General features: G+C 40.0%; 1 protein-coding gene across 2 annotated transcripts in view; it reads left to right on the forward strand.

Moving 5' to 3' along the window:
- ERLIN1 (ER lipid raft associated 1) overlaps positions 1-6,415 on the forward strand; it is a 39,061-nt gene extending 32,646 nt beyond the window's left edge. For both annotated transcript variants that reach the window (XM_080642645.1, XM_080642644.1), the window contains 3 exons: positions 296-385; positions 1,293-1,372; positions 4,176-6,415. In XM_080642645.1, the coding sequence (XP_080498771.1) occupies positions 296-385; positions 1,293-1,372; positions 4,176-4,400 (395 nt within the window). In that variant the 3' untranslated portion in view covers positions 4,401-6,415. The remainder of the gene's footprint in view (positions 1-295; positions 386-1,292; positions 1,373-4,175) is intronic.
- Positions 6,416-13,459: the final 7,044 nt, after the last annotated feature.

The following is a 13,459-nucleotide window of genomic DNA, read 5'->3' on the forward strand; positions in this document are numbered from 1 at the left end:
ATCTTTTCCCCCCCATTAGCTTGTAGACCATTGCCATTTAATCCCTTGAAGGACTTGAACTATTACCTTTTGTATTCCCCTTCCTAGAAAATTAGCACTGTCAAAATAGAACAGTAAAGTAAGAAATAGACTCCCATTTTTTTCCATCGAATTGTTTACTATGTGGTTAGATAAACTTAATGAAACAGTCTATAACACCTTATGTAAGTAAATGTTAGACTGTGTGCTGTTGATTCTAAGAACCTGTGGAGCTAGGTAAATGTTTTTGAATGTGTCTTCTTTTGTGTGATTATAGAAGCAGAGAAGATTGCACAAGTGGCAAAAATTTGGTTTCAGCAGAAGGTGATGGAGAAAGAAACTGAAAAACGCATTTCTGAAATTGAAGGTACATCAAGAAAAAGAGGCTCTGACTATCCTAATCTGCCTCTCTGCCCCAGGGGTTGGGCTCTGTGGTGGGTGGGAAGGCCATAGACAGAATAGTCTGAAGAAAGTGACTGACTTGATATTCTAGATAAATTTTTTAAAAATTGCCATTACATATATTAGCTCTTGGTTTGGTGGCTAACTCAACCTTTCCTTTTCCGACTTAAAATAGGGCTTATTAGCTCCTACTTTGTTCTCAGGCAGTATGATAATTACCCATAATCAGTTGTAAAGAATGTATAAGATGAGAAACCCCAACACAACCATTTTCTTTCCTACCTGTCAACGAAAAACACACCATAAAAATTAGCTGGGAAAAAAGAAGCCACGGTTTTCACAGAGCTCTCAAACTCCTTGATTTCACACTGGGATGTTGCTGTTCTTAGCTCATAATCTTGGAGACCAAACATTCAACCTCTCTGCTTATATACTGCTGCTTTCTATTGTTTGGATCAAATGCGGGGGAAGGGGGAGGGAGAAAATGCAGTAAATAGAGCAGAGATTTTTTAGTCTGGATTTAGTTATTTCACTTGAAGCTAAGAGTGGGGTGGGGTGTGATGCTTTGGGTGATGGGGGTAGAGGAAAAAAAGCAATTTTAGGTGGAAAATGAAGTGGGCTCAGCTGAGCTGGGAGTTGTTCAACATTGACAAGAGTATTCCCATTTAAGTCCTCAGAAGCTATCTGAGGACTGGGATTTGAAAACTGCTAGAGTTGTTATTGGTATATGCTTTTAAAGTAAAGTAAGTGATCAAAATATCAGGCAGTGGAGAAAGGGACTGTTACCTAAAGTAGAGTCTGAACTTGTTACCCAGCTGAGGAAATAGATCACAAGTTTCCTTTGTTTTAAATACCCTATGTTGTTTTGCTAGATGCCGCTTTCCTGGCCCGAGAGAAGGCAAAAGCAGATGCTGAATATTATGCTGCACATAAATATGCCACGTCAAACAAGGTGACTGGCTCTCTGTGCCACTCTCCTAGTAATACAGTTTGGGGTTTTGGTTTCTCTTGTGGGGGGCTCTAATGTGATAAAGGAGATTTTATCTAGTGTCAAGAAAGGATAGTTACTGTCACACCCTCTAGAATCAGCCAATCACGTAGCAAGATACATTGTACACTTATTGGATAGGGAATTTTGTATATTTGCGTATAAAAAATGGGGAGCTATGACAAAGGCAAGCAGATATATAAAAATACATGCCATATAGTCGGCACGTCAAACTTGTGGCCCATGGGCCACATGTGGCCCACAACGAATATTTTTGCAGCCCAGCTAATATAACGGTATGCAAGAAACATTTTAATAAAAATTTCATAACTTAATTTTCACAATATCCTGTTATACATAATTATTAATAATGAACTACTACGTTCACTATTGTCTGATTACTATAATCGTGTTGCATTCATTTCCCTTACATGCCTTACGCACAGGCGCACCATTTCTCTCCACTAATACTAGCAGCGAATATTTTAGCAGCCGATTGCCATGTCATTAGTCTTGTACTGACTTGTTTGGTGTGCGCAACAGGAAATAGTTCGCTTTCAGAAAACAAGAAAAATAGAAATTTGTGTTACACTTTTTAATTTATGTAGTTATTCAGTGTCTGGTAAGTTAATGTTCAAGAAAAAATATTAATTTTTATTAAAATGTTCTATTATTTTATGTTAACAATTACTCATTTATTTCAGTCCTTTGTATTCAGCATGTCTCTATCGAAATAAACTTATGTTTCTATGAAAATTGAAGCTTTTGTTTTTTGCGGCCCACACAAACTTAAACCTTGTTTATTTGGCCCGTGTTAGCCTTTTGAGTTTGACATGCTTGCCATATGGCCATTCTTTTGTACTGCTATATAAGAATTCAGTAATCAAGAAAATTGAGGGGCTTCTGAAATGACAAAAAGAACAGAAGAGTAAAGTTTACTTAGAATTGCTTCCCAGAGAAGGTAGGTTTTTTGGGTAAACTTGTTTAAAGCAGTGTTTCTCATCAGAGACATTCTTGGCATTTTGGAGTGAGATACTACTTAATTGTTGAAGATCATCTCATACATTATGGGATATTTTGCACCCCAGGCCCTTGCCTACTAAATGTCAGTAGTGTTTGCCAACTATTTTAATAGTCAACACCCCTCCCCACACACACGTGTTTCCAAATGCTACCAATTGAGTATTGCTTGTTTGCTGGGCTTTTTAAATGCTCTAGTCCTGAGGCATTTTATGTGTAATAACTTGAGAAAGGAGGTTGGGTGATGTATGCATGACCAATTTTTGTGTAGGGACTAGGGTAAGTTTAGGTCTAGAGACTACAGGCCTAGTTAACAGGAATTATTTAATTAAGAGGCAGCTAGAACCCCTATGGCTTTCTGAGAAGGGAAGGAGATGACCAAGTAAGGTTATTAGTTGTAGAGTAGATTGGAGAGAAAGAATGGAGACAGAGTTTGCTAAGGTATAGGATATAGTTTCCAGGATTACAGTAAAGACTGAAGGTAGAGACAGAGCTTAAACTCTTTTGATTTAGAAAAGAGCAAAATATTCTGTATTCAGAAGAAATGGTAAGACTTGAAATTCAGTATGAATTTAGAAATACACTTAACATATTGGAGGACACAGCTCTATAGAAACGGAATGGAGTTTGGTCAAGATGAAGGCGAGATGAGAAACTTGAGTTTATAAAACTAACATTTCAAATCTGTCATGGGAGAGGCCAACCAGGCACAAATGTCCAGATCTTGTCGGGAAATCAGCCTATGCCAAAAGGGCAGCAAGTAGTTTTATGTCACTTTGAAAAATGCTATTCAGATATTGACCTATAATAATAAGGCTTTAGAAAGTAATTTGTTTATACATGGTGAGCAGATTTAATGGCAGTGTTTCAGCAGGGGATATGAGTCAACTGGAAAAGGTGTAGGTCCAGGAGTGGAAGATGTCAGACGGCTGTGAAGAACAAGATGGGCTTTTGCCTGGAGGACAGGCTGGGACTTGAGATGAGGAGAGAATCACTAGGGAAGGCTCTGAGAGGCTTTGGAGTATATTTTAAGGATAACTGGAAATGAATAAGTTTTAATCAAACCCAGAGAGATTGTGATCGGATATATCTTAGCATCAACATTTAAACAAGACACTGTGACAGGGAGAGATGGACAAACATCTGTCCATCACAGACAGATTCAACATCCAGTTTCTGCGTAGAGGCAAGAGGCCAGACCAGGTGATTTCTTGAGATATTTTCTAGTTCTGAAATGTGATCAAGAAAAGCAGACTCACAGGTGGTTGATTATAAGGTTCTGAGCCCAGGCCCTTCCTTTGAAGCTCTGCCACTCCCATCCATTGACCTGTTCATATATCAGGAGGGCCAGCAGAAATTACAGACTGATCCCAGGTTGATTCAGCTGGATGAAATGAACAAGTACATATGGAAGTACTCAGCAGCCACAAGTTACTATGGAAATGCTATCATCATTACTTAGTGAGTTATCATTCATTGTTCCTCAAAACCACACCCAACCTTTTCTTTTTTAATTAAAAAATAAACAGATTCTTCTACATTATAACAGCTTGTTGAAGGAACTTCAAGTCTGGAATATAGTTATTAATGTGATGGCCACACTTCAGAGTGAGAGAGGGTCATTGCAAAAATTCAGATTTGAGTAATGGTATCAGTAGAGCAATAGGGAAATCTGTGTAAGGAAATAGAGGGATGAATATTGCACCAAAGTGTCCTGATGCCTCTGCTTCTGTTTGCCCCCACACAGCACAAATTGACCCCGGAGTATCTGGAGCTCAGAAGGTACCAGGCCATTGCTTCTAACAGTAAGATCTACTTTGGCAGCAACATTCCGAGCATGTTCGTGGACGCCTCTTGTGCTGTGAAATATTCAGATGTTAGGACTGGAAGGAAAAGCTCTCCTCTCCTCTCTAAGGATGCTGCTGAACCCTCTGGAGAGAGCCCTGTCCAAAAGAAGGAGAGCATAGGTTGATGCAAGAGGTGGAAATGTTCTCCCATATCAAGATGTGGCCCAAGGGGTTCAGTGGGAATAATGGTTACGCGACTCCCTGTGCTCGTGTGTTCTGCCTCTCCTGTGGTAGTCCTGGCTTATCAGCTGATTCCAGGATAGAGCCAGCTGTCTAGCACCCAAATGGTCTTTTCAGCCACAGTTTTATCAAGTATGCTGTGTATGATCCTTGCTAAACTGGTACTCATGAAAGAAGGAAAGTCTAATGCTAAGATACTGCCTGCACTGGAATGTTAAACACTAAATACATAACAAGCTGTGTTTTCCTAAGCTGAGATCTATTGAATAATGTTTACATTGGTCCCGGGGGAAATGTGTGCTCAGCCACTCAAGAGATAGAAGGCCAGAGAGAAGACAGCCAGGATGTGGTAAGTGTAAAGAAGACTCACTACACCTGGGACCCAGGCCCTCTTTAGGGTCTGCAGTGTACATCCATGTGATTAGCATCTAGTCTGCTGAAGTTCCCCAGGAAATGATCTTCCAGTTGAGCAACCATTTACTTGATACAATTTGCACCTTTTTGTTTTCCTACAGTCAAGTTGGTGGCTTGCTGGGACATGAACCTTGCCACTCAACCAGATTCCTTGTAGAGATTCCTAATCACTAGTTTATTGCATTAGTAGGCTCAGAGATAGAGCTTGATTTGAAGTTTTGGATGAGATGAATCGTTGGCTTTGAATCAAAGTTCTGGGGACCTGAATTCTCCTCCATTGGGTAATGACTGTCTGTGTCACTGCCTCAGGCTGTGTGTGACTAAGGTACTTGGTTTCTTGTCACAGAAAACTCCTTATAAGTCACTTCTCAGCTCTGGCTGGCCAAGAGCAAGACAGGGCTTTACCAGAAATAGGAGCAGCATACAATTCCTAGCTATTCACTGCACAGTATTGTATCATAACTGCAGGAAGTTTTTAAACTGGATTTGGGGTACATTCATTTGCCCTAGTACCTCTGCCTAAAGGCTGTATTCTATGCTGCCATGGTTACTAGCACACTAATTCTCCTTCTCAATATTGTTCATCAGGAGCCTACATAGTGTGGAACAAAGAGTAACTTGGTCATTTTTGTCTCCTTCCCTATTGGCCCTGAGATGCTGAAATCAAAGTTGTTCTCCAGCTTCACCTTCCTTAGGAGATTAGGATTCCACTGACTTCCTGGGCAGCCAGTGGATTTAATCTTCCATGAGAGGATGACAGATTAATCTGTGGCTATGAGAGACCTATTTCACCTTTTTTTCCTTAAAGATTAACTTTCTTAAAATAGTGTGCCCCATAATTAGGCCTGAGTATGTGCAGCTTGTTAAGACCTTTTGTGTAGACTTTGTTCAAGCCAGACAGAAACGTTATGGGATCCTTCCAGCAACCTCTCAGCTGACTCTCAGTCTCATGACAGTTGTGAGTTGTGCCAAACACTTTATATGGGAATGGAATCCCAGATTTGAGTGGGTCTTTTCCTTGGGCCTTATCCTATAAAAGCATTTGTAATATGGAGAGAATCATTTTTTTTTTCATTTTTGCTCATTAATTGTATGCATTCTCTTTTGGAGTGAATTTTGTGTTCTCTAGCCCTCAAAAGAACTTTTGAACTAAAAATAAACTCTTCACCTGTCATATATTGTTGCTGCAGATAATGATTGTTGTGGGAAACTTGGATCATTGGTTTTTGTGCTTTCATTACTAGAGATGTTTTCTATTCCCATGAGCTAAAAGTTGCTGCCCCAAAGTGATGGATGTGGGTTATCTTACAAGCCACAAGCCCTGGTGGCAGAGTTGAGGAGCAGGGAAATCACATGGTGAAGTTTTAAAGAAAGTACTTCCACTTGAAGTGTGCTTCCCTGTGCTCACTCGAGCACTAGGTCTAGTCCTCCTTCAGGGATGTTCCTTTTGGCAAATATATACTGTAATCTTGAGTCTAAATTTATATGTGAAATGCTACCTTTTTTAAAAAAAGAGAAACTAAATAAAATTATTTTACTATCAGTGATTGTGTTTTCCATATGTGTCCATTCTTTCCTGTTGTCTTAATATGCTTCCAAGGCTTTCTTGCCCATTTCACTAGGTAGCCACTTTATTTAGTAGTTTTACTTAGCTATAGAGGCTTTTCTTATACCCCTCCCAGAACACTGCCTCCCTAGTATGAGAATTTTTAAATTATTTAAAAATATTTTTTAATTACAGTTGATATATTAATTTCAGCTATATAATAGCGAGTAGAAATTTCTATAACTTATGAAGTGATTGCTAGTACCTGGCATAAGAATTTTGAAAGCACAGTTTTCATTTTTCTTGACTCGTGGAATTTACTAGGTGTACAGGTTAATAATGCAGATTTTTTTCAATAGATGGAGTTACACATATGTCGATATATATGCGATTTGATATGTATGCTATTTTGTTGTATTGCTCCTTCAGATTACCACTTGTTCTGATCGATGGCACATGTGATTTCTGAGCAGCACTTCAAAACATACGAAGAAGTGGAAAATTGGGTCTCTGAATGGTCTGCCTCAAAACAAGAAAAGTTCTATTGGGACGGTATCCACAAATTACCTGAAAGATGGGGGCAATGTGTAGCTAGCAATGGACATTACTTTGAATAAAGCACTTTTGATGTTTCTCTTGAAATTATCGTGTTTGCTTTGATTACAAAATCCATATTAACTGGTTAATAATGCGGATTAACTATTAACTGGTTAATAATGCAGATTAACTGTTAACTGGTTAAAATGCGGATTAACTGTTAACCGGTTAATAATACGGATTAACTGTTAACCGGTTAATATGGATTGAAGTGCTGCTCAGAAAGTGCGTGTGCCATCGATCAGATCAAGTGGTAATCTGAAGGAGCAAGGTCTGGTGAATATGGTGGGTGGGTTAATACTTCCCAGGCAAGATCTTTTAATGTGTCTTTAACTGGTTTTGAAGTGTGTGATGGTGCGTCATCATGAAGCAAAATTACTTTGCCGTGTCTTCTGGCCCATTCTGGTCATTTTACGATCAAAGCGTGGTTCAAATTGATTATTTGTTGTCGGTAGTGATCAGTATTAACGGTTTCACCTGGTTTTAGAAGCTCATAATACACCACACCTTCCTGATCCCACCAAACGCAGAGCATTGTCTTCTTTCCGAAGCAATTTGGCCTTGCAGTCGATGTTGATGGTTGACCTGGATCAACCCATGATTTTGTGCATTTGAAATTCTCAAATCCACTTTTCATCGCCAGTCACAACTTGATGCAAAAAAGACTTTCATGCCGTTGAAGCAACATTTTACTGATGACTTTTCAGTTTTCCATTTGTCTTTTGTTCAGTTGATGTGACACCCATTTTCCTTCCTTTAAAATCTTACCCATTGCTTGTAAACGATCGGCAATTGTTTGCTGAGGAACGTTTTATCTTTCTGCAAGTTGTTTTTTAGTTTGACACGCATCTTCATCCAATAATGATTGTAATTGTTGGTCTTCACACTTTTTCGGTTGACCTAGACGTTATTTGTCTTTCACATCAAAATCATCACTTTTAAAGTGTTTAAACCAAAAATAATAATAATAATAATAATAATAATAAAGTGTTTAAATCAGCGTTCACAAGTATCTTGAGATGGAGCATGTTCACCATAAGCTTCCTGAAGTATATGATAACTTTCAGCAGCACTTTTCTTCAAAATAAAGTAATGAATTAAAACTTCACGCAAATGCTCTTTTTTGGGAACAAAATTGGACATTTTTAAGCATAAAAATACCTATGATCTTCACACCTTCAGAAAATTTGACATATGAAGTTTTGAAGCTTGCTGTCAATACAACGTAATAGCATATATATCAACATATGTGTAACTCCATCTGTTGAAAAAAGTCCGCATTATTAACTGGTACACCTAGTAAGGATGTTCTGATTCATTGTGGGATGCAGCCAGTTACAGAGAGGGGAAGGGGAAGGATGGAGTGTGCCCTGCAGAGGCTACCTGAGAGCTGGAAGGAAGGGAGAAGGCACTTACCTCGAAGCAGAGGAAGGACAAGTTATCCTAAATAATAAAAGGCTAATATGCAAATGACCGAATGGTGGAATGACCGATCACTATGATGTGCGCTGACCACCAGGGGTCAGACACTCAACTGCCCCCTGGTGGTCAGTGCACTCACACAGGGGGAGCACCACTCAGCCAGAAGCCGGGCTCACGGCTGGCGAGCACAGCGGCAGTAGTGGGAGCCTCTCCCGCCTCCGTGGCAATGCTAAGGATGTCCAACTGACAGCTTCTGTCAGACATCCCCCCAGGGCTCCCGGACTGTGAGAGGGCACAGGCCAGGCTGAGGGACCCCCCCCCTCCCCAAGTGCACAAATTTCATGCACCGGGCCTCTAGGATACATTATAACTGGCAATGATGTGGTCTAACTAACTTCACTAATTCAGATGTTAGCCAGGAGCCAGGTTGGACCTGCTCTTCCCATGCTCTCGACATTCCCTTCTGGGGACAATTTCATAGTAATGTTGGGAAAGCAGGGCTTGGTAATTGGGAGTTTTGAGGACAGCAGCACTTTACTCAGTTTCCTGTAGGATCCAACCTCATAGTATCCTACATCTGCTACTGCAGACCAGGGAAATTTAATTCGAACCAATTATCCTATAGGTGTTTGGTAGGTATTAAAATGAAGTCAGACTTTTTGCTGTGGGGAAGGAATTTGACTGACTTCTAATTGCTTTAGAATTAAGTCTCAAATGTGTGTATACAAGGCTTTTTGTTATTTTGCCCCCACTGACCTGCTTGCCCAGATCCTTGATTGTACCTTCTCTCAGTCTCTGCATATATTGTTCCATCTGCCCAGCTTACTTTTTCTTCCCCAAAGCTCCAACTTTCCTTTGCTAACTCCTAATGGTGTCTTCACTTCTCTAGACAGGTCACCCTGCATGCTTGCCCAGGTCAGTACCCCACATTTCCCCCTTTGTAACATTTCACGTGCCTCACATTTCCTGCTTAATGTCTTTCCCACAAATAATTCAGCTCTCCAGGTGCAGGAACTGTGACCATGGTCTTCCCTGGGGTAATAGTATTGCTCATACCTAACATAATACCTGCCCATATGAGTTACTCCTTTGTGTTGCATGAAAGAACAAAAGGATGAATGTGAAATGCAGGTTAAGTGACTAGTGGGGGGAAAGGACATAGAAGTTAGGTTAGAGTGTCCATGTCAGGACTTAATGTGAACAATGAGCAGTTACCTAACATCTCTGAACCTGTTGACCCATCCTTGCAGTGCTTGCTCTCCAGTGGATTCTGTAGTGGAGAGAGCACAGGACCTGATTTATAAGAATGCATCATAAAAGACTGAATTGTCTTCAGCAGCAGTGGGGTAAGCTAGCTAGATTTCAAACCTTGACCACAGCCCTCCAGTAAAATCTCAGCAAGCTGGCCCAGCCTCTCAACCTTCTCCTGGTTCTGAATAAGCATTTAGAACTGCAGGTGGCCCTTAAGCAACCCTGCAAGTCAAAATTCTGCATATAATTTTTGACTCTTCCCAAAAGCCTCACAGATAACAGCTGATTAACATATTTGTATGTTAATATCTATTACATATTACTACAATAGGTAAGGTAGAGAAAAGAAAACGTTATTAAGAAAATCGTAAGGGCCCTAGCTGGTTTGGCTCAGTGGATAGAGCATCAGCCTGTGGACTGAAGGTTCCTGGTTCGATTCTGGTCAAGGGCATATGCCAAGGTTGCAGGCTCGATCCCCAGTGGGGAAGTGCAGGAGGCAGCTGATTAATGACTCATTATTGATTTTTCTATCTCCCTCTCCTTTCCTCTCTGAAATCAATAAAAATATTTTTAAAAGAAAATCATAAGGAAAATACAGTTAGAGTATTTATTGAAAAAAAAAATCCATGTGCAAGTGGACCCATGCAATTCAAACCCATGTTGTTCAGGGGTCAGCTGTAGATACTGTTAATTCATTGCTCACACAGAATGGCATTTTACTTGTTTTCCTTACCATGTCTCTTTGGAATTCATACCTTTCTTTTTTTTCCTATTTATTTATTTTTCTACTTTCCATCGCCTATAAACTGAATGTGTCTCCCTGAAGCGTATATGTTGAAGCCCTAATCCCCAGTGTGATGGTATTTGGAGGGGCGGCTTTTGGGAGGTGGACAGGTCGTGAGGGTGGAGCCCTCGTAAATGGAATTGGTTTCCTTATAAGAAGACACACAAGAGAGATGTCTGTCTCTTGGCAATGTGAGGACACAGCAGGAAGAGGGCTCTTGCCAGACACCAGGTCTCTGGCACCTTGATCTTGGCTTCCCAGCCTCCAGAACTAAGAGAAATACGTTGTTTAGGACACCCAGTTTATGGTATTTTGTTACAACAGCCTGAGCAGACTAAGACACCATCTACTTCTATTTTTTATCTTCAATTTTTTTCTTTCCTTCCTTTCTTCCTATAAGTAATTATTGGGCATCTAGAATGTGCTAGTTGCCAAGGCAACAATAAGGCTTATAACCTTGTGTGGGTGGGGGTTAGGGGTTTGGCAAGCAAATAAAAGACACTTATAGTGTGGTAAATAACATGCAGAGTGAGCACTGGATGCAAGGGGCACAAAGAGGGTCAGACCAGCCTAGTGGTTTCTAGGAGGCAATGTCAGATTTTAGCCAAAATTTTAAGGATGGACAAGAGGTAGCTAGCCAGCTAAAGAGAGACGGTGATGGTGTAATGTGTTCCAGGCAGTGGGAGCACCAGATAGTATTTTAAAATGCAATTCACTGTGTCCCCTTGCCTCAACAGTGCTATGCCTGCACTTCACATGTGTTTCACTGCAGGGATCCTTCGCACTATGGAAGCTGCAGGCATTCTGCACATATATTCAACTCAGATATGCACAAAACTGTCTCCGGGAACAACCCTCAACCAGTGGGAGACAGGAGCCCAAGTGGTCAGGGAGGAGGTGACCTTTAAAACCTTTCCAATGGAGACAACTACCCTCCTGACACAATACGAGAAACAATGTGAATATCCAATATAATTCAACCAATGTTTGAGTGCCTGGTATGTGTCAGGAAACCCAAATCGTGTAAAGTATTGGACCAACAGTGAACAAACTAGGGAATAAGACAGATACCATCTCTGCTCCAAGAGTGAACAGTAATGTCAGCTATGGAGTTAGCTGTTGGTTCATGGGTTATAACAAATAACCACTCTGGTGCAGGATTTTGATGGTGGGGGTTGGGATATATGGGAACTCTGTATCTTCCACTCAGTTTTGCTGTGAATCTAAAACTATTCTAAAAACATAAAGTGTTAATAATAAAAAAAACAGTTTATTTAAAAAACAAAAGTCCTTTCAAGATTTTTAAGCAAGGGAATGATGTCTACATTGTTTTAAATCTGTCCTTTCCCAACATGTTTCCAACATCTCACTGTATTTCTTCACCTGCTTTCAACACCCAAAGCAACATTAAAGTCCTAACTGTTTAAGCATTTCCAAGTCAATAATTTACCTCACTGTGAAATGTCTGCAAATGAATACCTGGAAACAACTTAGCAAAAGTATCAGTGGACAGGTTCCACAGCAGGTGCTGGAGGGAATACAGAAACGTATCAGAGGCCCTTACACTGATTACCTTTGCCTGAGTTCTTCCTGTTTAAACGCATCAGGGGCTGTGCTCCATACCAGCTCACAAGCCCCAAAGCTAACGGATCCACTAATGCAGGCTAATAAGCAATTTTGTTCAACAGAAATAGTCTGTTATGAGAAATACAGAGATGGCTCTGAAATAAGTGGAACACAATAAAGTTTAAAAAAACCATTTAATGAATTTTTGTGCTTAATACATATTTAATGTTTGTAATAATAGGTAATAGAAAATCACAATAGACTTTTTAGATTTTAGAAAAAGATTTATTATAGTAAAAATTCCCCATAAAATAATGTATAAACATTATTGTTAATAGTAAGACTTACCTCAAAGAATAAATCAATAAGAGGATTAATTATCTTAAATGTAAATACAAAGGAGATAACATTTTTCAAAAACTACCTTAGTGAATGTTTTTTTCTTTATTGTGATAAAATATACATGAAATTTACAATTTTAACAGTTTTAAGATGTACGTTTCAGTGGTATTAAGAGCATTTACAATTTTTTAAAATATATTTTTATTGACTTCAGAGAGGAAGGAAGAGGGAGAGAGAGATAGAAATATCAATGATGAGAGAGAATAATTGATTGGCTGCCTCCTGCATGCCACACTGGGGATCAAGCCCGAAACCCAGGCATGTGCCCTTGACCAGAATCAAACCCGGGACCCTTCAGCCCACAGGCTGATGCTCTATCCACTGAGCCAAACCTGCTAGGGCCATTCACAATTTTTTTTAACCTTTATTATTTTTAAAAAATTTATTGATTTTAGAGAGGAAGGGAGAGGGAGAGAGAGAGATAGAAACATCAATAATGAGAGAGAATCATTGATTGGCTGCCTCCTGCACGCCTCCTACTGGGGATTGAGCCTGCAACCTAGGCATGTGCCCTTGGCCGCAATCGAACCTGGGACCCCTCAGCCCACAGGCTGATGCTCTATCCAGTGAGCCAAACCAGCTAGGGCGATTCACAATTTTTGATGAGAGCATCATTGTTCAGCTACCTCCTGCATGCCTCCTACTGGGGATTGAGCCCACAACCCAGGTATGTGAACTGGTTCATAGGTCGACGCTCAACCATTGAGACACACTGGCAGGGCTCCAGAACTTTTTTAATCATTCCAAACAAACTCTGTACCCATTAAACACTGACACCCCATTTCTTCCTCTCCTAGGCCTTAGCAACTTCTAGTCTACTTTCCATGTCCATGAATTTAATTTCTCTAAGTACCTCATATAAGTGTAATCATGAAATACTTGTACTTTGTGTCTGGCTTATTTCACTTAGTATCATGTCTTCAAGGTTCATTCATGCTGTAGCAAATATTAGAATTTCATCCCTTTTTATTTTTTTAAATACATTTTTATTGGTTTCAGAGAGGAAGGGAGAGGGGGAGAGA

This window comes from Plecotus auritus (genome assembly GCF_963455305.1).
Source record: "Plecotus auritus genome assembly, chromosome: 9".
NCBI lineage: Eukaryota > Metazoa > Chordata > Mammalia > Chiroptera > Vespertilionidae > Plecotus > Plecotus auritus.